We start from the raw sequence: 24,301 nt of genomic DNA, 5'->3' as shown, positions 1-24,301 counted from the left end.
GAAAGGGGGCCGGGAGCAGCAGCTCATTTGCATTTAAAGGGACACACAAAAACGACACGTTTTTGTTCACCCCCAAAAAAGGCAATTTTAACATGCTATAATTATCTGTGGGGTATTTTGAGCTAAAACTTCACATACACACTCTGGGGATATCAGAGACTTATTTTGCATCTTGTAAAAAGAAGCATAATATGTCACCTTTAAATGTAGCCTGAACATTCAGCTAAATATCACATTGTGCGTTCTGCTGATAAAGAAAAAATAAAACTAGGAGAGGAATGACATGAGAATGAGTAAAAGATGACATAATATTCATAATATTCAAGTGTTCTACATACTTAAGATTTGGTATTAATTACTGTACATTCCATAAAATGGTTTCAAATCAAACAAGAAATGAGGAATATAAGGTTCTTTTTTTTTTTTTTTTTTACAGTCATCTCAAAGGCAAAAATTGTCCCAATTTACCTTGAATCCACCCTAACTAATGTACGGCACATTTTATGCCCCACAGGACAGAAAAGTTGAATCAGGTGTCCACCCAATTCGTCGGCACAAACAGCAAACTTCTCCGATCTAATTAAAGTCAGCTGCCAAGTGAGAACTTCACAGAGCCAAAGGCAGAACTGAGAGGAGAGTGTGTAACTGCTACAGTAGCTGTTATCACACCAGAGCTTCCTTCCTCCTCTTGCTTGCAAATTGCCATGTTTATTTCCTGAGCAGAGTGACGGCTGCTACCCAGCAGACAGGGTTATGGATTACCAACCCAGAACGTGAATAAATAAGAAGTACTTGAATCGAGACGAGCTCAAGGTTTGTCTCGCTAAAATGTTTGTACATCACAGAGCATCTCCTGTTCTGACAGAAGCTCAGGGGAGGTTTGTCGGCGGCGTTACCTTCAGATCACATTTACAAAGAAACAAGAGGCAATTCTGTCACGTCTGTCTTACCAGCAGTTGACTGAGCTCTATGAAATCAAACATTTGGTTTTCGTGAAGTTTAACAAGCTGTTTGGCCATCTCGATGGCCTTCTCCCACATCTGTGGAGAAAGAACAAACAAACAACATATGAGAAAGTGTGTTGACAGTAACACACCTGCCGTGTTTATTCTTACTTCTTTGAGGAACAGTTTACTAAATATCCGTCTCCCTTACAGTGTCCAAAAACAATATGAATTATGTCCATACACCTGTGTGCTATATTACAAGACTTTTGAAAGCAAATAAGCATATTAGAATGATTTCTGAAGGATCATGTGACACTGAAGACTGGAATTCTACATTTAATTCTGTTCTTTACAGCTGTATTACCCTAAAAACTGTGTGAATTGCATGTAAAATGCATTCAAATTGAAGTGTTGTCATTAGATTTAGATGTACATACTTTGCCCTTGTCCAGATTGCACATGATTTCCTGAAAAAGTCTTTCCTTTAGCTCTTGTTGCGTCCAGCCCTGAGCTCCATCCCGTGGGATCAGGTGGGGCGCACATGGCTTGTCGGACCACTAGAAAGAGATTGCACAATTCAGTCATGCTAATCGCAGTGATCACCAAACTATGCCGCAACTTTAACCAGCACACTGCAAGAGCAATGTGTTTCTCAGTGCAGATATATAAATGCAAACAAACTAAGTTAAGCAGAACAATGAGATTTTGGGGAGTGACAGGAGCAAATGCTTGGCATTTATAAAGATTTGGAGGATAAAAACTGACTTTGATTAGTTTTTTTCCAAAGCAAACAGATGACATCCTTAGATAACTTTGTTTGAAAAACAGAACAAAAGTCATGTCATATCAAAAAACTACTGGCATCCTTGTCATTGAATAATAAACTATTTCAAAAATTTTGAATAAATGCAAATAAAATCTCTTTAAATGTCATAATATTTCATTTGTATCATTTGTTTCAAACAGCAATTCAGATTTTTGCATTCGTTATGGTGTTTATCAAACAACAAATACATACATATTTAGACTTAAAACTTATTTTCAAAGTTTTGCGTTCACATACATTTTTACTATTTAATCTGGACTAAAACATGCCATCCTAGAAAAGATATTTAGACATTGGCTGAAAATGCTGTATTGTTCTTAATTCTGAGCATAGTTTTGATCTTCTGCATTCTGTTAGAAACAATTGTTTACAACTGTAATACGTTTTTATTGTGTATGGTTTTATTGTATTTAAAGGGGTCATATAATGCCACTTTTACAAAAATGTAAAATAAGTCCCCAGAATGTGTATGTGAAGTTTTAGCTCAAAATACCCCACAAATAATGTTTTATAGCATGTTAAATTTGTCACTTTTTGAGGGCGAGCAAAAACGCTCTGTTTTTGTGTGTGTCCCTTTAAATGCAAATGAGCTGCTGCTCTAAAGAAGAGGGCGGAGTTTCAAGAGCTCATGTTTACAGCTCTGATTTCCTCACGCAGACTCACTGAAAATGTCTGAAACTGTTCAGCCTTTTATGTTCAAACCGGAGTCAGACAATGATGGAGAGACTTAAGAAGAAGTGACAACATGGAGAATGCAACAGGACGTTTCTGAACGGTTAGTTGATGAATTTATGTATCTTAAAGTCATTGATTGGCATATTCTGTCATGATAATCTATAAATCGCTCATGTGAGAACTGTTGTAAGATCCTACAGAGCCAGAGAATATCTTCTGCATGAAGATAGAACAGGTATAGTTTAGTTTAATTATGGTTATAACTTATGTTGTCATAAGTTGGCAGGATTTAAGTAAATTATAGTGTTAGTGATGTCACTAACCCAGGAAGAAGCTTGTTGTAGTCCCTACCAGCCATTTGTTGTAGTCCTTAAAAAGCAATTTCTGTCAAATAAAATATCTCTCTTTGCATTGAACTTTGAGCGTCGTAACTTTGCAGATGTTGTTTATGCTCAAACAGCAACATTACACACTAACTAAAGTTAAAAAAGTGAAATCATAATCAAGGACCCCTTTCAAATGTTCATGCTTCATTTTGTTATTTGAAGAGTCATTAAATTTGTTACTAAGAGGACATCACTGAAGTTCGTTCATTTTTAATGTTTTTGCAATATAATTAAAAAATGTGATAGCGTCACATGCCTACATGCTTAAATGTTTAAAATTACTGTAAACGACATATGCATTTTTTTTTTTTTACAAAAGTAACATTTTAATTAAAAGCATTTTTTATGGATGATTAGACCAGATAATGAAAGAAAAGGAGCTCAAAGAACATATAGTTTCAAAAAGCTCAAAAATAAGTTTTAATTTGCTTCATCTTTTGGTCACTGCATACTTTTTATACTTACAACTGTTATTTCCAGTGTAGGGGAAGAAAAAATGGTAAATTATAGCATGGAAACTTTTGACTGTTAGTGTGTGATATATATATATATATATATATATATATATATATATATATATAATATATTTAATAATTTTACATCCAAACCTCCAAAAGTTCAGCATGCAGCAGCAGGGTGTAGGCAGCCTCTGTGTAATTCTCACAGGCCAGATGTAGATCACGTAACTTGTACAAATATCTAAAGAAAGACCACAAAACATACAGATTCATGTGTGTGTCAATGTGCTATCAACAAGCCAATGACTTTCAATCATCTGGCACACTTACCGGATATAAATATCTTCCCTTTTCTTTTCTTTGTAAAAGTTCTGTGGACATGAGAGAGAAGATACAGGTGACTTTTACCATAACCTATAAATATATTTTATTCCTGATTATATGAATATAACTACATTCTCAGAAAAAGGTTCAATGGGGTTCTATACATTGAACCCTAGGATTTGTGACTCAATTTTAAAGCATGCTTTATGCCAAAAAGGTTCTGTTATAAAGAGAAAGTTTACATAATATGGGTTTAACAGGTTATTTATTTCTAGTGATTAAGTATGTTTAATTCATTAAATAAAAAAAAAATTAAAACACAATTAATTAATACTAAATTTGTACAGAATTGGTGCAAACTGCTGTCCCACAACCAAAAAACACATTTAAAAAGCATTCAAGCATTCAAATCTTTGATTTTTACTAATATCCTTCTATTATCTATTGAAACTCACAATAATGTTTAAAATATCAGTAAGCTTAATATATATAAAATCATTAATTATTGGGAATTTCAATCGGGATGTGGCTGTACCGAAACCCTAACCCGTAAATTTCAACTTGTGAAAATGATATTAAAATAACTTTTGCATTTAATTCCTTTGTTGTTTTTAAAAATATCTTTTTGATTTTTTTAAAAAGTAAAGTTCTATTTGTTTTATATTTTCTTTGTAAATCATGAAACTTTATGTAATAAAATATGAAGTTTAAGTTGTTTTTTGGGTGATATTCCATAAAGTTGTGTGTACAACTGTTCAGAACTGTGCTAGCTAACCATGTGATTAGCATCTCTGAGCTAGGCTCAAAAGTATCTAAAATTGTCACAACCGAAACAGTCATGACCAAAACATGGGGTGACGTTTCGGTAGTGACATCATTGTTTTGGTAGTGACAAAATGCATAATCATTTATTTGGGGGAAATAAACAATTTTAGTACAGTTATGCAAATCATTCGTATTTTAATATGTTTTAGTATGCAAGTTAAAATTCTGTAATGTGATGTGGTCACTACCAACACATTACTGTCACTATGTTTGTTAAAAATCAAGTATACTAAATTATCAACTAAGATGTTATGATAGTGTTTGGTTTAATGTATATTCAAATTAATGAATCCTTAACTTTAAAATCAATATAATTAACTTTATGGCTTTTACAAATAAAGATTAGATTCAAAATAGAACAAATCTCATCAATTTCACTTGAAATATTGTTAAAATTATAACTGTTAGTGAATTACCTGTGAAAACCTTTTAATAAAATAGCAAAACATATATATTTACAAGATATATGTAAACAAAATCTTAAAAGGTCAGTGTAACTCTTCTTATTAAATTATATATTATTGTGTTTCAGTTGTGACAAATTTGGGAGTCCTGCTGATGAAAAGTATGGTTCACAATACTAGACCAGCACCAAACCGCTAGTCCTCGCTGATCTTCTCAGCAGGATGAGCACATGATAAAGAATGCGTTAGGGTTCACAGGGGTCCGGTTCTCACCAGGACGTTGACGGTGCAGCTCATGCGGAGCTCAGGGCTCTCGTCGTGGGTGATGGTGCGGTAGGCCAGCAGGTTCTCCAGCAGGCTACTCAATAGCAGAGCCAACTCTTTACCAGACTGACTCAGATACCGATGCCGCTGACAGCGCTCCAACAGTCTGGACACACACACAAACAGAGATATAGAGACAGGCACCAAAACTACAAAAAATATAAAATACAGGAAAGAATAGAAGCACAAGGCAATCAAAAATATTGTATGAGTGGCAGCACATGGTCACTTTTAAAATTAAAGGTTCCAAAAGGGGATTTTCACAGTGATGCCATAGAAATACCATTTTTTGTTCCCTAAAGAAGGAATCTTTCAGTAAACAGTTCTTAAAGGGGTGGTTGATTATGATTTCACTTTCGTAACTTTAGTTAGTGTGTAATGTTGATGTTTGACCATAAACAACATCTGCAAAGTTAAGACGCTCAAAGTTCAATGCAAAGGGAGATATTTTCTTTTAAAAATTCTCTGTTTAAGGACTACAACAAACTGCTGGTTGGGACTACAACAAGCTTCTTCCCGGGTTGGTGACATCACTAACCCTAAAATTTACATAAACCCCGCCCCCGAGAACACGCAACAAAGGGGGTGAGGCCATGTTGGGCTGCTTTAGAGAAAAAGAAGAGTTGTTGTGGTGGAGTGTTGTCGTCACTGGACTGCTTCACAAACGAGGGTCAATTCAATGCTGGTTTTGCACAAAAGATGAACATGACGGCACATGCTAGTGGATGAGTTGAATCAACAGCAACTACATCAATTTATCCACTAACCATTCAGAAATGTCCAGTTTCATTCTAAAAGTTGTATCTTCTTCCTGAGTCTCTCCATCAGTGTCGACTCCGGTTTGAACAATGTAAGGCTGAACACCGTTACTGACTTTTGGCTGCGTGAGATTCTCCAGCTTTGTTGTTGTTGAGCAACCGAAACATGAGCTGTTAAGGCAGGAACACACCAAGCCGACGGCGATGAAAGCAGACTGCGGGATTGGCTCACGTCGGCAGCGTCTGTGTCGAAAGTAGCACGTCCGTTCTGCACCTGCGTAAGAAGAAATGCCTTTCCGAACCAGCAGGTGGCAATAGTTGAACAGCCAATCAGAATGATCAGATGGCTCGACAGACCGACGGTGATTCAACATATCGAATCAGCCGGAAAAAAACTGACGAGGACCAACTTCAGTCGACGGTGCGGAACACACTGAGAAAACTTAGTCGGCCAACAAACAAAAACTGCCCGACGGCTGACCGTCGGTCGGCTTGGTGTGTTCCTGCCTTTAAAGCTCCGCCCTCTTCTGGAAAGGGGGCCGGGAGCAGCAGCTCATTTGCATTTAAAGGGACACACACAAAAACAGCGTGCTTTTGCTCACACCCAAATGGGGCAAATTTAACAAGCTATAATAAAAGATCTGTGGGGGATTTTGAGCTAAAACTTCACAGACACATTCTGGGCACACCAGAGACTTATATTACATCTTGTGAAAGGGGCATTATAGGTCCCCTTTAAAAGAACCAATGAAGAACCTTTATTTTTAAGATATTGGCATCTATGGTTACTTGAAGGACCTTTCAATTCCTCAAAAGGTTCTTTATAGTGGAAAAAGGTTCTTTAGAATTTTAAAATATTCTTTACTCTAAGAAACATATGGTTATTTTAAGAACGGTTTATTGAAATGTTCTTTGGGGAAGCAAAGTTGGTTCTTCTAAGGCATCTCTGCAAAAAACTCCTTTTGGATCCTTTATCTTTAAGAGTGTAAGTGAAGAGAAAGATCTCACATTTTTTCCAGTAAAATCTTGTATTGTTCATCACCACGGCCTCCTTCAACTTCCTGGTCCAGTTTTGTGATTAGCTCATTCTCAAACTGCAAAGCACATAAATGTATCATTAAACTTTCTGACCATCATGTAGGAGCCTACATAGGCATGATGCCTAAATAATATGCTGCCTAGGTGGAAAACGTTTTGCAACAGGTTTTGGAACAGAAGTTATCAAAGTAATGACCCTCACCTTCTGAAAGGTTTGGGGTTTGCTAAAATGGTGTTCACACTGCATCATGTCAAAGAAGATGGGGATGGTGGCTTTCCTCAGGTCAGGCTCAGGCACTAACGTGGCTTCCAGGATCGGCCCCACCATTGCAGGGATGAACTTCAACTTCTCTGGGCCTGGAAGTGACACATACACCCAATAATGTCCCAAAATAGCCAAAATGTTATTTTCAATTTTTTCAATATGTCAATACGCACTTTGCCTTAGCCATTACATACAAAAAGTACAGTAGTGATTTTACTCTCTATAAAAAGCAATTTGAACAAAAAAAAAATAAGAGTCCTTAGGAACCCTTCCTCTCTACACTTGAAGCTTCTGCAATTGTCACTGTCTCTAACAGATAAGAGGCACAGGAAAAAGGTTTTTACCAAGATTCTGCCACATATCTCCCAGCTTAAAGCCGACGCTTTTCCGCATGTCTCCATACCTGTTTACATTTTTAGGAACACAATTTAATCAAGTTTAATATAATTTCAGGCTTTAAAACGAATGAACAAAACAAAACACTTGAACTCAAGTATATACAGAACAATGTCTCTCACTCACTTGTTGAGAATCTTGTCTCGTTTCTCAAGCGAGAAGGACTCCAGCTGCAAGGACTTGTGGGTAAGGAAGGCAACAATCAGGTGAAAGTAGCTAGTCCAAAGCTATTGAGGAAAAACAACAGAAAAATCATCACTGCAAAACAATTTCCTAAGTACAAAAAGGACATAAAAATATCATAATAATATGGCAAATATTAAAAATTTGTGTGACTCCAAAACATCTGTGTACAGAAATATCCTGCACTTCAAACTGGCACTTTGGAAAGTTTTAGTCTCATTATCATTTAGATTCTAGAAAAAAATGAAAGCCTAAAACTACCATGATATTACTATGTTTAAGACATGCTCCATGGTATTATCATAGTATTCTTATATGCATATTGTATAGGGCATATATGCATATGATTATTTATATTATATATTATATATTATATATTATATATTATATATATATATATATATATATATATATATATATATATATATATATATATATATATATATATATATATATATATATATATATAATATAATATAATATAATATAATATAATATAATATAATATAATATAATGTAAGATCATCTAATTGCGTGACGTGATGTATGACACAATTTCACATGCTTCCGGATTTTGAATTAATCGCATGCGTTAACGTTCACATCCCTATGATTATATATATATATTATATATATATATATATATATATATATATATATATATATATATATATATATATATATATATATATATATATATATATATATATATATATATATATATATATATATATATATATATATATATATATATATAAAATAATCCAAGTATTTTTTTAACAAACTGCACAATTTGAGGTATCATTTATGTCTGCACAAACATTGCAGGATCCGTACAATATTAACTGCACTGAAAAAAAAGGAGATTTACTGAGGAAAATTTGTATTTACTATTTCAAGGTTTCAAGGACCAGAATTGTCCTCTTTCTACTATTACAAACGCAGAGCTAGAAATCCACTTGGACGCTGCTTTTAAATTATCCTTGTGTGTTAGGTTACATATCACAGATGAGTAAGGCATAGTCGCACTTTGATTATTTAAACAAATGGGTTTGTATTGATATACTGTAATGCAATTGCTTTTTTTAATTGCCTGAGGTCTTGCGGGTGAAATACTTCAGATGCACAAGGTGTTGGATGAATGGTAACCAAGCAACAGAAAGTTTAGCTGTTGAGTTATTTTCAACAGTGGTTCAGATGATATTTCCCAAACGCCTAAAATGCAGAAGGCTTCCCGTGGGTGCAAAATCCATATGGTTTCCCAGAAGATAATCACAAATGGGCATCATTAAAACATGTTACATAAGAGCATGCAATCATATGCTTCATAGAAATGCCCTAACATTAACAAAAAAATTACATGCACACTTGCAGAGATGCATGCAGAGATATTCACAGCGCCTATAAAACCTGAGGTCAAATAACTACTGCACAATCTCACACACAGAAAATTATAGATGTTTTATTTTTATCTGTGGTCTTGTTATCATGTTTGTTAATTTGAAATTGGATTTTAATTACTATTTTTACACTTATTTTCAAACCCTTACGCTTAACCAAGATGTAAATTCCCTGTTCACATTTTAAATGAGAAACTACACTTACACATTGTGGTTGTGGGTTTGATTTTGGGTTCAACAGATTATGTGCCAACAAAATCAATTCTGATCCTGTTAAGTTCAGACTGAAATGATCCGAGATCTTGTTAAATAAACTTCAGTTACTGATAACTGGATTTAGATGGTCCTACTTAATGATCTAGAACACATTAAAGTGAGTTTTAGAGACAACTGAGTAAATATTTATGGACTACGATCGATGTACATTTCCTGGTTGAAACCGAATCATAGGTTGGACAATTCTACATTTATTTACTTCTTTTAACCACTCTCTCAGATGCCATTTTGATTACAACCAACAAACTCAGGTTTGTGGGATATCTTCGGGACTGAAGGATCTACGCTGCCTTCAAAAAACAACCAAAACTAAGTAGGCAGGTCTTAGCAGGCAGGATGTTGTGCAAACATCAGATCTGAATGTGCCTTGATGCCTTCCTGTTCTATAAATTGCCTGTGAAGGCAGCGTTTTTCAAATGAAGGATTCAGCAGTGCTGTTTTTAGGATTAGGATGGAAGTACGAGTTCTGAAAATTACAGTATGGCTAGTAAAATGAACTCTTTTATCTCAGAAGTTTAAAGAAAAACAATACCTTCCTCTTGACACAGGTCTTTTATCTACAGACAATATTCATTATTTTCTTAATCAGCACTATTACAGTTCATTAAAGGTTACATTAACGATTAATTTAGTAGTTTTGCACATTTGAAAAGAAACGCAATTTAATTTAATCTAACATAATTCCTGCAAAAGGCATGTTTACAACGATTTTTTACATCCTTTTTGGTCTTTATTTCACATTCTATTTGGCCATGACTATATATTAAACAACAAAACTAAAACAAAAAAATTGAAATATTTCATTCATTAATTTTTTTTAAAAATACCACTGACAAAACACAAAGTGTGCCAGTCAGTAACTATGCTATTTAAGCCGCACAGTTTTGTTTGATTCATAAGAGTCATTCTTTTGTGAATCAGATTACACTGGTTGAGCTGTTTTTTAATTAATCTATACTACTGTTCAAAAGTTTGGGGTCTGTATATTTTTTAATGCCTCTTACTCTCACCAAGACTGTATGTATTTGATAAAAATACAGTAATATTGTGAAATATTATTGTAATTTCAAATTACTGTTTTCTATTTGAACATATTTTAAAAATGTAATTTATTCCTGTGATCAAATCTGAATTTTCAGCATCATTACTCCAGTCTTCAGTGTCACATGATCCTTCAGAAACCATGCTGATTTGCTGCTAAAGAAACATTTATCATCCTCGATGTTTTTCAGGATTCTTTTAACGAATAGAAAGTTCAAAAGAACAGCATTTATTTGAAAAGGAAATCTTTTTTAACATTATAAATGTCTATTGTCTCTTTCTAACAAATTATTGCTTCCTTACTAAATAAAAGTATTATTTCTTTCTGACACCAAACTGTGCAAAAGAATGATTCAGAAGAGTCATTTGCTCTGTCATCAGACAACACTGGCCTCCGAACGTTTTCTATAACCGGTTCTGGTGAGTTGCTTACAATGTGCAGTTGTTTCAGGAGCAAAAGTGGGAAGCACTGGTGGTTTGCACAACCAGAAACACTATTGCATTTCCGGCAATATAATCTTGATCTTGCCTGAAGCATTATTGCATAATTGAAACCCCTTTGCGAGGCCTCGTCAAACTGACCTGTAAGTGGAAGTGAGCGGACTCCAGGAAGTACTTGTTGAGAACATCAGAGTACTGGTCTATCGCCCGCAGGAAGACTTTCATTTGGAGAAGATTCATGATCATCCAATCGGGTGGAAACACGTTGCCCATCAGGTTTTTAAACATAATGAAAGTCTCCATTAGAAAATCCTGGTGATGAGACAACAAAAAACATGAATTGGATTAGTTCAATTCAACAAGGATTAGTTCGCTTCTGAATTCAAATTTCCTGATAATTTACTCACCCCCATTTCATCCAAGATGTTTATGACTTTCTTTCTTCAGTCGAAAAGAAATTAAGGTTTTTGAGGAAAACATTCCAGGATTTTTCTCCATATAGTGGACTTCAGCAGGGACCAATAGGTTGAAGGCAGGGCTTGACAATAACACCCGCCAAATGCGGGTAGATTTCAGCTGTGGCGGGTAAGCCACTTCCACTAGCCACTTTGGCGGGTTGAAATAACTTCAGCCTACAGCCTAATCAAAGGTAGCCAAGCTTGTTGTAGCACAAAATTACAATTCAATCACAATTCATTATCGATGAACGTGCAATTAGTGAAAGGGGGATAGGCGGAATAGCGCTGAAAGACTCACAAAGAAGTGCTCTCTCGCATGCGCCCTCTCTCTTGCGCGCGCACGATCAGTTCTCCTTGCGCCTAAATAGAAAATATATATACACACAGATGTCAAAATGCTCATCGTGTGGAGTATCTCATGTGGATACAGCCGTTTATGTCTTAAGTGGACGTAAACAGGTGGGTAAAAACTGGATGTGTGTCAGTATATTACATCCATGTGTTCAACAGCCCAATTAAATACCTGTCTGTCATCAATGTTAATCAAACAGTTAAATAAATGTTTACGTCAAATAAACCTACTGTATCTGACAAATATATATATATTTAGTTTGCTATTGTATTGGTAATTTGCATTTTTTTTAATTCATTTTGTATAGCCTAACAAAAATATCTTTATAAAAAATTAAAATTATAAAATTTCTCATATTATGGTCATATTGCCCATCCATACATACCAGCTGATATATACCATGTATTTTTGATTTAGGTGGTCAATCTGCATCTAAAAGATTGAAAATGTTTCAAATCTAGCTAAATCAAGTAAAATGACTCAAAATCAAGTAATTTTATCATGCCAAAGTCAACTTTAATCATATAAAACAGAATTTCCCAATCAGCAAACTTGTGGCCAGTGAAAATGCTGAGTGGCTAGTGACTTTGGAAAACCAGAGATTTAGATTTAGTGTCTACAAAGCGAACTTTCCAACATGATTACGTAATACGTGGCGCAGTGAGCAAGTGCAAGACGAGCATTTGTGGTTAAAAAATATATACATTTTTATTTTTTCCAGAAAATGATCGATCATTTCTCTAAATAAGACTCTTATTCCTCGCCTGGGATTGTGTAGAGCTCTTTGAAGCTGCACTGAAACTGACATTTGGACCTTCAACCTGGAATTCCACTATATGGAGAAAAATCCTGGAATGTTTTACTCAAAAACCTTCATTTCTTTTCAGCTGAAGAAAGAAAGACATAAACATCTTTGATGACATGGAGTAAATTATCAGGAAATATGAATTCAGAAGTGAACTAATCCTTTAAGAGCGTGTATGTGCTTGCAAAGGAAATTCTATGACTAGATGCAGACCGGCAAATGACATTTGTGCAATGCACATATATGACAGAGCAAGAAAAACACATGGTAATTTGAAGCCGCACTTTGAACACGCTTATCTCGTTCTGCTATTAAACCCTGACTCACTTCGACCGACGACAGGGAACAGAGCCACATGCGTCGCATCAGTCAGCTGTGCGAAAGGTGGATTATTTATAACTTAACTCTCGGAGCACAGAAGGCTCTTTCTGCATCTGCGATGATGGATGGTTCCTGCGGAGAGAGCGGAAGACTTACGATAATGTCCTGTCTGGTTTTGAAGGTGCTGATGTATTGTGCGTAATGTGCGTCTTCCATTTGTTTCAGGATAGCGGTCATGCATGCCAGGTAGTGGCCCTGTGTCCAGAGGAAGAGAGGGAATAATCAATAAACTTTACATGTGCTGCCCACACCGCTGAGAAAACTCATAGCCACGAGCATGGGCGAAGAAATAAACAAGTTAGGTTCAGTGGTGCAGACTGTTGTTGTTGTTGTTATGAGTTTCAGCAGGTGTGTGTGGGCTTCGCCGCTGTGCGGTCGAAATAACACTAGCTTTGGCAGGAAGGTAAGCTGATTTATCTCTGCTAAAGCTTTCTAGAACGCTCCATTTTGTGGCATGCTTGTGTCTTACTATGAAGGGAGAGTCCAAGCTCAGGTTGATGACCGTGCGGTTGACCCTCCGCAAGAGACGGTCCACGATTAACTTCACATGACCGGATGTGGGACCCTGAAAGCATAAAAAGGTGAATGAGATGCATTGAAGGGTGGTTGAATGAGTGAAAACTGAATCCAGAAACTACTCTCTCTCTGATAAAATGACCTTAAATGACCTTATTTTGGAAATTTGCAATGCAACTGCTCCAGCAAAGCACTGCTCACAAGTCACAAGAGTTTGACCTGAAATATCTGCCTGTCTTATATACATATCAACTGAAATGTCAGCCAATATTAAATGTGCTGTCATATCAACAAGCTAGTGAAATGCATCATGGTTGATAGATCAGCCTGTCTGTATTCATACAACAAGTCACTCATAGTTTTGTGTAAGGAGACATTTCCTTATAAAGTAGCTGCCATGATGCTCACCAAGGCTGCATTTATTTGTTCAAAAATACAGTAAAAACTGTGATATTGTGAAACAGAAGCTAACCCAAGGTGCTTTACAAATCAATCAAGCAAAATAAAAACCTGGCTGCTACTTTTTGGACAATTTGTAGACGGGATAATGGGGATGAATCGTCGGCATAAAAGTGGTAAGATATGCTGTATTTCTGAAAAATAAAGCTCAGGGGAAGCATGTACAATGAAAATGACAAGGGTCCTAAAATTGACCCTTGAGGGACACCACACTGTAGCTGAGCTGATGCAGAAGAGAACTTGCCTAAATTAATAGGGAAATATTTGAATACATTTTAGGACATAATTTAATTTTCAGCATCATTACTCTTCAGTGTCACATGATCCTTCAGAAATCATTCTAATATGCTGATTTGCTGCTCAAGAAACAACTCTTATTGTTATCAATGCTTGATATTTTGGTTAAAACCGTGTTAAGTTTTTGGCCCGATTGGAACCAAATCAGTGCAGCGAGATTCTCTGGAGTCTGATTGTCACTAATTACCAAAAAAAGTTGAAACTTTGATTCACGGTCTCTAAGGGCCGCGACTGGCCACTTGGTGGCACTATAACAGGAAAAAAACATGAAAACGGCTATAACGACTTCACTGTTAGTCCGAGCGACTTGAAAATTGCCATGCAGCGTCTTCGTCTGAGGGGCCACTGTTGTTTATTAGGACAGTGACGCATCTCAAACATCGTGTCCGCCGTTGGCCACTGAAATTTGAGCAGCTATCAGACAAAGTTAACGGCGGCCGATCAGAACGAATCTCTGGACCTGTTTGACTCAAGGCGTAAGAGGCCTGTGAGAAATTCGAAAGAAATCGGCCACCGGGTGGCGTCTTCGCGTTTTTTTTTACGTGCGTAAAGCAATTTATCGTGCAATTTTTCACGTATGCCCACGACATTTGTACCACATGGTAGAACTCCTCACAACTTTTGAGCAACTTTTCCTCTAGGACCACCACTGTCCATCGAATCGTTCAATAAATATTGGAGATTATTTCAAAAACCAACTTTGGCGAACTAGTCCAAGGTTTCTGGCCCAACCTCAAGAACTCTTAAAACGCTTTAAAAACCATCATTTTCAATGATAAATTGCCTTTATTGTCTGTAAATGATCTTTTCCTTTTATAATTAAAGTGGTTACAATGCTTAATAAATAAAATGTAAAATCTTTTTGCGCAAGTGCTTAAAGGCCTTAAAATGCTTGAACCCCGATAATTGCTGCTTGCAGCTATATTTTAACGTATTCTTTGATGAAAAGAAAGCTAAAAAGTAAAGAATGTTTTTGAAATCGATATCTTTTGTAACATTAAAAACTTCTTTACTGTCACTTTTAATCAATTTAATGTCACTGCTGAATAAAAGTATTACATTCATTGATCTTGCACGTCCATTTTTTTGTCTTGCAAACTAAAACATCAGGTTTTCTGTGATGTATTCTACATTATCTTGGTGACAAATCAATAAAATTTGCAATAGCATTATATAGATGGCCAACAACTGACCATCTTTACTTCATCAAAGCTGAAAAAAATGACCTGTGATTATCTCTGAATCATCTGTAAGAATGTGTTGAAAACTACGAACCAATCAATAATGTTTTACATTGTGTCATCCAACAAATGAAAGTGTGTCCATGAATTTATACACTTACATTGTAGAAGTATAATTTCCAGTGTGTGGGTCGGTACATTTTTTAAAGAGGTATTAATACTTTTATTCAGCAAGGATGCATTGAATTGAAAAGACTTTTAAATTGTTACAAAACATTATTTCCAATAAATGCTTTTGAACTTTTTATTCATTAATTATTTTCAGTGATTTAGCCTTGCCATCTGTTAAAACATAGTTATTTTAAATCGTAATAATATTTCACAATATTACTGTTTTTACTGCATTTTGAACAAGTAAATTCCTTGGTGAGCAGAAGAGACTTTATTTAAAAAGTCTTCCAGTCCCCAAACCTATATACTTCAAAAATCATATTTCTAATGTTTGCAAAGGAAGTAAAAATGACAGACATCCTTTTTGTGGAGTCCAGACTGATTAACTTATTGGGAACATGTAAAAAGACAATAATTTCAGTGGACTGAAAAAACCTGTACACTCTGACTCCCAGAAACTGCATAAAGCGAGCCAATTAGTTTGGTGCCTACGGTTTTGCTGATCAGATGGTCTGGGGCTAAGATAAGGTTCCTTACAAATGGCAGATGTTATAAGGGATGTTCTACCACATAACTCACCACGTTTTTGCAGTCCAGCATGTCCAGTACAGTGCTCAGCAGCTGTACACAGGCCTCAAGATCAGGTTTGTTGGAGTGATCGTCCAGTTGTCCACTCAGCTGATCTGTGATCAGGGGCAACAAAACATCTCTGCAGTCTAGAAGCACAACAGAGAATATGAGGGGTTTGGGTTGACACACAGCTTGGGCACGACGCATTTAGTGTGATGTGGATGAGAAAATTATATGTTATGTCAAGTCCTACCTGGCTGTTTGAACAGGTTACTCTCGACAATTTTCACCAAACAGCCCAGCTTCTGCCTCACCATCTGAAAATCTGGGATGCTCTCGATGAACTTAGCCAGCTGAACACTGTGTGTGTGTGAGAGAAGGAAAGAAAGGGGAAAAAATGTGTCCAAGGAATGCAAAGTGGAAACTTTAACATGGTACAGAAAATGTAAGTCAGATTTTGGACAAGAAAATAGAGAACTGACATACACAACCATTAATTTGTCTAAACCGGTCTTCAAACATTCGATGTTTACAAGACTGTTAGATGTCAACTAATTTACCACAAGATCTACAGCGCCAACCTATTCTGTCAGTGAGAATGGTAGAAAGACAGTTATAATTTAAAGCTTAAAAATAAACTGTTTTTTTTACTCAATTGTTCATGCAAGTGCTTCAACAAAAAAACAAGCTTCACATTTCAGGACTTGTTATTTGGTTGGTGTTTTAATGCCATTCAGCTTCCTTGGCTATTTTCAAGGCGGATATCAAGTTGAAATACTTTAAAACATCAATTTAAGGTTTTTAAAGTTTGCTTTGGATAAAAAGTCTAAAATGGATTCAGGGATGACTGTTAAAAATGTCTTTGAAAGTGTTTGCTTGGTAATATAATTTCTAGGGATGCACTGATATGAACATTTTGGCTGATACCGATAACCGATAACACTTTATATTTGAAAGCCGGTAACCGATAAATTGGCTGATACATTTAAATCAAAATAAATGTATATATTTTTGGAGAGTGATTACAAAAACAAAAGTCTCACCATTAAGCCATGTCCCAAGAACACAATTATAATGTTCTCATGTATGACAGACTTGCGCTGTACGTTGTACTTAACTGCATTTTCCTTTTTGAAGTGATTTAAATCATATTTCAAGCAATTCAACATCTGAAATGTCTCAGCTGAAGGAAATAATCTAGAAATGCACCGATCGATCGGCCAGGGATCGGAATCGACCGATTTCCCTCATGATCGGCCCGGATCAGTTTCACTTCAGCCACGCTCAGTCTCAAACAGAGACGGAAGTCAAACAGAGTCACAACAAGTACCAAAATGAGCAGCTTACTGCCTTTAAACTGTCAAATACACACAAAAGTATGTCAAAACCAGTGGCACAGGCAATCTTGGCGTGTATTCAGATCAACACAGTCAGTTTTAAATCGTTAAATAGCTAAGAAAGTGAACCCATGTCGTGTGTAACCGTATTTGGTCCAATGAACACCGTTCATAAACTCTTAAAGAGACAGAAGTCCAATATTCCTGCTGCTGTCTGTCATGTTAATCAAAGAACAAAAGACAAAGAAAATCCATTTCTGCTCTTGACTGAATACGTTTAATGGTAAGAATTGATCTGTATTAATATTTACAATAAAGACTACAGAAATTAAGGTAACCAATGTAAAATAACACTGAATGTGCCATTTTACATTTGATTACTTTAATTTCTGTAGTCTTTTCTTACCTGAAAAACTTAGTTTCATAGCTCTCTTTATTCTATTGCATTTATTTGAGCTTTTTATATTTTATTACTGACTTTTTACTGTTTTTTTTTGTTTTGTTTTTTTTATGAAATTAAAACTTTGCATTGAAGAAAAGAAAAGAAAATTTTTGTTTGTATATGTTGTCAATTATAGTTCTTAGAAAGAAAATTCGCAAAAATTGGTATCGGCAGATCACACTAACAAACAAATCGGAACTACTTTTCACGTACAAGTGTGAAATTCGGTAGACACATGTGTAAACCCGATTCCAAAAAAGTTGGGACACTGTACAAATTGTGAATAAAAAAGGAATGCAATAATTTACAAATCTCATAAACTTATATTTTATTCACAATACAATATAGATAACATATCAAATGCTGAAAGTGAGACATTTTGAAATGTCATGCCAAATATTGGCTCATTTTGGATTTCATGAGAGCTACACATTCCAAAAAAGTTGGGACAGGTAGCAATAAGAGGCCGGAAAAGTTAAATGTACATATAAGGAACAGCTGGAGGACCAATTTGCAACTTATTAGGTCAATTGGCAACATGATTGGGTATAAAAAGAGCCTCTCAGAGTGGCAGTGTCTCTCAGAAGTCAAGATGGGCAGAGGATCACCAATTCCCCCAATGCTGCGGCGAAAAATAGTGGAGCAATATCAGAAAGGAGTTTCTCTGAGAAAAATTGCAAAGAGTTTGAAGTTATCATACTGGATGCCCGTGATCTTTGGGCCCTTTGACGGCACTGCATCACATACAGGAATGCTACTGTAATGGAAATCACAACATGGGATCAGGAATTCTTCCAGAAAACATTGTCGGTGAACACAATCCACCGTGCCATTCGCCGTTGCAAGCTAAAACTCTATAGGTCAAAAAAGAAGCCATATCTAAACATGATCCAGAAGCGCAGGCGTTTTCTCTGTTCCAAGGCTTATTTAAAATGGACTGTGGCAAAGTGGAAAACTGTTCTGTGGTCAGACGAATCAAAATTTGAAGTTCTTTTTTGGAAAACTGGGATGCCATGTCATCCGGACTAAAGACGACAAGGACAACCCAAGTTGTTATCAGCGCTCAGTTCAGAAGCCTGCATCTCTGATGGTATGGGGTTGCATGAGTGCGTGTGGCATGGGCAGCTTACACATCTGGAAAGGCACCATCAATGCTGAAAGGTATATCCAAGTTCTAGAACAACATATGCTCCCATCCAGATGTCGTCTCTTTCAGGGAAGACCTTGCATTTTCCAACATGACAATGCCAGACCACATACTGTTATAAAAATGAAGAGGGGATGCCACACAGTGGTAAACATGGCCTTGTCCCAACTTTTTTGAGATGTGTTGATGCCATGAAATTTAAAATCAACTTATTTTTCCCTTAAAATTATAAATTTTCTCAGTTTAAACATTTGATATGTCATCTATGTTGTATTCTGAATAAAATATTGACATTTGAAACTTCCACATCATTGCATTCTGTTTTTATACACAATTTGTACAGTGTTCCAACTTTTTTGGAATCGGGTTTGTAACAGCCCAATACCTACAAAAAAGTAAAATCTGAAAACCCAACAGGAGTGGAGAATTTTTTTTTTTCTTTGCAAAATTTGTGCCATTTCCAAATGTTGTACTTTAACAAACTCCTCCTAGATCTTTAATAAGATTAACATCATATTTGGTCAGTGTAATCTTAAGGCCTTTGCGATGTTAAATTGTGAAGATCTTGAGTTTTCGCTGAAGGGTGTGTCCGTGAAGGCCTGACAAATTTCGATGTTTCGCCATGAAACAGGAAGATGTTGTAACTCAGGCATAAAATGTCCAATCTGCCCCAAACTTCCCATTTACATGTCAAAATTTAGTTATAGTCATATCACCACAAGCTGGTAGCAGGAAGTGTGGCAAATTCAAATGACTGATGTTGTCCTCCTATATTTATATACTTAAATGCATATTTCCCACCGTGCTCTGTTTTCCTAAAGCCACCGAGTGGTGGTGGCACGGGTGTGAGGGCCCTTTCGTCGCTGCTTGCAGCTTTAAATTAGTTCGTTTTTTGTACACTGATCTCATTCATTTTGCCATTTATTGATAATGTAAGACACTGGTAGTTTTAACATCGGAGGACGGTATGGAACTTTAACCATCAGAAGCAATGAGATAATTTATTTACATGTATTTGTGTCTTACTGTAACCACAATTTATGCTTTAAAAAAAACAAAACTTAGAACAGATGTTTTAACATCAATGTGACGTCATTCACTTTACCTGAGCTCTACAGCATCAAAGACCTTCTGTAATTCATTGATGATGGTGGGAAGATATTTCAGGATTGCTCCCTGTAACAAAAACAGAAAATATATATAGAATTTATTCCTGTGATCAAAGCTGAATTTTCAGCATCATTACTATCACAACTTACTAATTGTCTTCAGTGTCACATGATCCTTCAGAAATCATACTAATTTGCTGCTCAAGAAACATTTTGTATTATTATCAATCTTGTGCTACTTAATAATTGTGCGATAACCATGGTGTGATACATTTTTTTCAGGATTCTCTGATATAGAAAAGCATTTATCTGAATTATAAATATCTTTACTGTCACTTTTGAGCAACTGAATGCAATAAGGGTATTATTTTCTTTCAAATAAAAATAAATTACTGACCACAAACTTATGAACAGTAGTGTAAATCTTTATTTGTGGCTTTTACAAATGGCTATATTCACAAATGACATCTTCTTCTAAATGTCAATATCCATGTAGTGAAACCTGCCTTTATTTTAACTCCTTCATCCAGAGGTCTGTCCATCAGATTGCTAATTGAAAGAAATAAGGTCCGAATGGAGTCGAGAAACTGCCCTGCATCTTCACTTTTCCCATAAAACCTGACAAACAACAAACAGAAATGCATTTTGTAAAGAACATAATAGTGATGATTGTCCATGCAAACATTTTTGCATACTGCTGCACTATAATGTAATCATATTTAAATTCCTATCTAATATGTTTTTGTTGTATGTATTGTATTTTTTTTTATTTACTTTTCAATCTTGTTTTGTGTTATGTTGGGAAACGTAATTTCAATCCTCTGTATGTCTTGAACATTTAGTAGAAATGAAAAATAAAGATGAATTGAATTGAAACATCAACAAAATTACCTATCTATCTATTTAGACACTGAGCAATAAACATGATGCACAAGGATGCATGTAATCTTATCATGCAGTAATGCATGCTATTGCTTTGAACCAATGCTCTTGATTTAATTGCCTTTTTTTGAGCTCCAAATGTAGTTCCAATTGCTCTATGTGTTTGTACGGATACAGAAGCATGTGATTTCTAAAGTACCTTTTTTACTGTTGCTTTTTCATTTGCATTGTGAGATGAAGGATAAGTTCAATCAAGCCCTCTTGGAGGGTATATCTGAGAGCAAATACGGGTTGGTACTCACCTCAAATAGAGAATTCGAGACTGCACAATGAAACGAAAAAGATACTTGAAGGCTTTCAAGGCGGCATACAGTCGCTCTGTATGCGCTGGGTTCTCGGCATGGCCCACAAAATAATTCAACACTTTGGTCAACTTCCTGTGAAAAGACAAGGCAAACCGAGGCAATTACAGCACACTTGCAAATAAATATACAGGTCACGAGTGTCTCTGGACAGGTGTATATAGAGAACAGGTGAGAGAAGAAGAGAGTGTTAGTGTGAGTTGGCAAAGTGAGAATTAAATGTGGACAAAAATGGCCGAGTTCTATTAAAACACTGTAAAACTGTGAAACAAAGGACAGAGAAATCCAAACAAGACAGTAACTCTTACTGATACGCCAGAGTAGCGCTGAAGTGTTTGCTAATGTAGGTCTCCAAAACAGGGTTGAAATGCTGAAACTTTATGTCGCCAATCAACGAAATGATGAAAACCTGAACAAATAAAGCAAAAGTACAAGGTCTAGCTCTTCACTTTAAAATCATATGACTACAAGAAATTCAAATTTACTTTCATAATAAATGTATCTTATTGTGAATCATTTATTTGAATATTAAATTGAATATTGAAGTAAACTACCTTTCTTTTGTAATTAAGCAAACAAGATCAAGTGGGCGGGGAAAATTAATAATAACCAACTAATAATGCACAACCTCAAATGACTATGAGGCTCAAATGTCACTCTCCATCCCAAATGTAATGCAACTAAAACTGGTTGAAAAATGGACTGAAACCTACAATAAGTAATGGTCTTCATAGACATCAAGTACGCATTATATGGTGGAATAATCTGACCTGTATGTCTGTGAGGAGGAAGACATCCCACATGCAGATGGCCATATGGCGTGTTATGGCGTTAAGGGTACGAGTAACGCAATGACTCGGCAGAAGTGGTCGAGCACTCCTTCTCCTACAGTTGGTAACTTTCATCTAACTTTAGTGCAATGATTTGGTCCCAACATGATTTTAAATATCATGATGAGAAAATATACACACCAAAGTTTATTACTCAGATCCCAGACCACAAGTATGAGTAACAGTAAAAGTGTCACTCATTCTGACTTTTCATTCGTGATTACTGGATAAATATTTTTTAAAAACATTTTGTTCACATTGCACTAGGAAGAAAAATTCTGGTCCATGAAAAATGTTACAGTTGAGAATAACTAGAATTATTATTATAAAAATTATTACTATAAAAATTATTATTATTATTATTATTATTATTATTATTATTATTATTGATATGAATATTAATGGTCATTAATGTGAATAATAGTACCATTGATTAATAATAATTATAATATTAATAATAAATAATAAATAATATTAATATTAATATTAATATTAATATTAATATTAATATTAATATTAATATTAATAAAATAATAATAATAATAATCATCATTTATATATTTATATATAATATATATATATATATATATATATATATAATATGATATATATAATATTATATATATATATATATATATATATTATATATATATATATATATATATATATATATATATATATATATATATATATATATATATATATATATATATATTATATTAGATAAGAATGTGAATATGATGAATAATTATATTAATTATTCATAAGCATATCAATGTCCATATCAGTTAATAATAATGTAAATTTGATAAAATCTCTAAAAAGTAACAGAATATAAAATAGTAATATTAATGCTATTATAAGTGTTAATATTCATATTATTAATTGTATATTAATATTCATATCAACTACAATTATTATTATTAGTATTATTATTATTAATAACAATAAAAATCTCTTAAAGGGAACACATCATGAAAATCTGACTTTTCCATGTTTAAGTGCTATAATCAGGTCCCCGGTGCATCTACCAACCCAGAAAACGTGAAAAAGGACAACCCAGTAACTTTGTTTGGGCAAACCTTTCTCTGCAAGCATGTGAAAAAAACAAGCTGTTCAGATTTCGCTCCCGTTCCTACATCACAAGGGGAACTTATTATAATATTACCACCCCTTAAAGGTGCTACAGAGGATCTTTTCGTTGACCAAAGACTGTTAGTGAGTTTTTGTGGGAATTTCGTGGGAAACTTGTGCACGAGTACTGGAACACGAGTATTGGAACACAAGTGTTTACCACCGGCATTCGCTGTGTCGTGTTAGTGGATTCATTATGTCGGACTCACCGCAGGTAACTCATAATCTGCAGTTGTTACTCCTGTCTCCTGACAAAAACATTGCATGCGGCGCCTGTGGAGTGTGGAAAGTTACTGGAGCGCGCAGCCGCACTCGTCTCTCACAAGGAACGTCACGGCAGTGATTGACAAGCCAGAGGGCCAATCGTTTACGTGATGATCGGGTAAACGATTGGCTGATGTTTTTAAGGCCCTACCTCGTGCACAGATGATGTATATTAATATTATTCCTTTCAGTGCACCTATTAAAAAGTCTTTTATCAGTTAGTAAAGACAGTTTCAAGTAATATTGCAAAAATGTATAAAACAAAATATCCTCTGTAGCACCTTTAATCTGTATGTTTCCATCCATGACGCCACCATTTTGTTTTCAGTGTGGTCCTGGAGTACAGCTGTCCAGCACAGTTTAGCTATATTTATAATAGTATTATAATTATAACAGTATAATAGTATAATTCATAAACGCATCTTCACTCTTATTGAGTCTCTACAACAGTGTGTAGCTTTAGCCACATTAGCCGTGCAGCACACTATCAAACTCATTCAGAATCAAATGTTAGCGAACATCCACAAAATACATGCCATACCTACGTGATCTGATATGCTGCATCACAAACAGTTAGTAATGATCCATTTTGAGAGTTATATTTGCTGTGTGAGCTTCTCCTGTATTATGTATGCGG

The 24,301-nt window shown here is 35.3% G+C and overlaps 1 protein-coding gene across 1 annotated transcript in view; it reads right to left on the bottom strand.

Moving 5' to 3' along the window:
• The window catches only part of dock5 (dedicator of cytokinesis 5), an 81,892-nt gene that overhangs the window by 23,594 nt on the left and 33,997 nt on the right, over nucleotides 1-24,301 (bottom strand). The window contains exons 21-38 of the mRNA XM_067394338.1: nucleotides 21,745-21,845; nucleotides 21,377-21,511; nucleotides 20,695-20,810; nucleotides 20,189-20,255; nucleotides 16,411-16,517; nucleotides 16,167-16,303; nucleotides 13,433-13,528; nucleotides 13,060-13,158; nucleotides 11,109-11,279; nucleotides 7,753-7,853; nucleotides 7,575-7,633; nucleotides 7,168-7,322; nucleotides 6,936-7,021; nucleotides 5,119-5,275; nucleotides 3,623-3,663; nucleotides 3,443-3,533; nucleotides 1,385-1,504; nucleotides 951-1,040 (exon numbers count right to left, since the gene is read on the bottom strand). Coding sequence (XP_067250439.1) covers nucleotides 951-1,040; nucleotides 1,385-1,504; nucleotides 3,443-3,533; nucleotides 3,623-3,663; nucleotides 5,119-5,275; nucleotides 6,936-7,021; nucleotides 7,168-7,322; nucleotides 7,575-7,633; nucleotides 7,753-7,853; nucleotides 11,109-11,279; nucleotides 13,060-13,158; nucleotides 13,433-13,528; nucleotides 16,167-16,303; nucleotides 16,411-16,517; nucleotides 20,189-20,255; nucleotides 20,695-20,810; nucleotides 21,377-21,511; nucleotides 21,745-21,845 — 1,929 coding nt within the window. The remainder of the gene's footprint in view (nucleotides 1-950; nucleotides 1,041-1,384; nucleotides 1,505-3,442; nucleotides 3,534-3,622; nucleotides 3,664-5,118; nucleotides 5,276-6,935; nucleotides 7,022-7,167; nucleotides 7,323-7,574; nucleotides 7,634-7,752; nucleotides 7,854-11,108; nucleotides 11,280-13,059; nucleotides 13,159-13,432; nucleotides 13,529-16,166; nucleotides 16,304-16,410; nucleotides 16,518-20,188; nucleotides 20,256-20,694; nucleotides 20,811-21,376; nucleotides 21,512-21,744; nucleotides 21,846-24,301) is intronic.

This window comes from Chanodichthys erythropterus, chromosome 9, assembly GCF_024489055.1.
Source record: "Chanodichthys erythropterus isolate Z2021 chromosome 9, ASM2448905v1, whole genome shotgun sequence".
In the NCBI taxonomy this organism is placed as follows: Eukaryota; Metazoa; Chordata; class Actinopteri; order Cypriniformes; family Xenocyprididae; genus Chanodichthys; species Chanodichthys erythropterus.
This window is presented reverse-complemented; position numbering and strand designations above follow the sequence as displayed.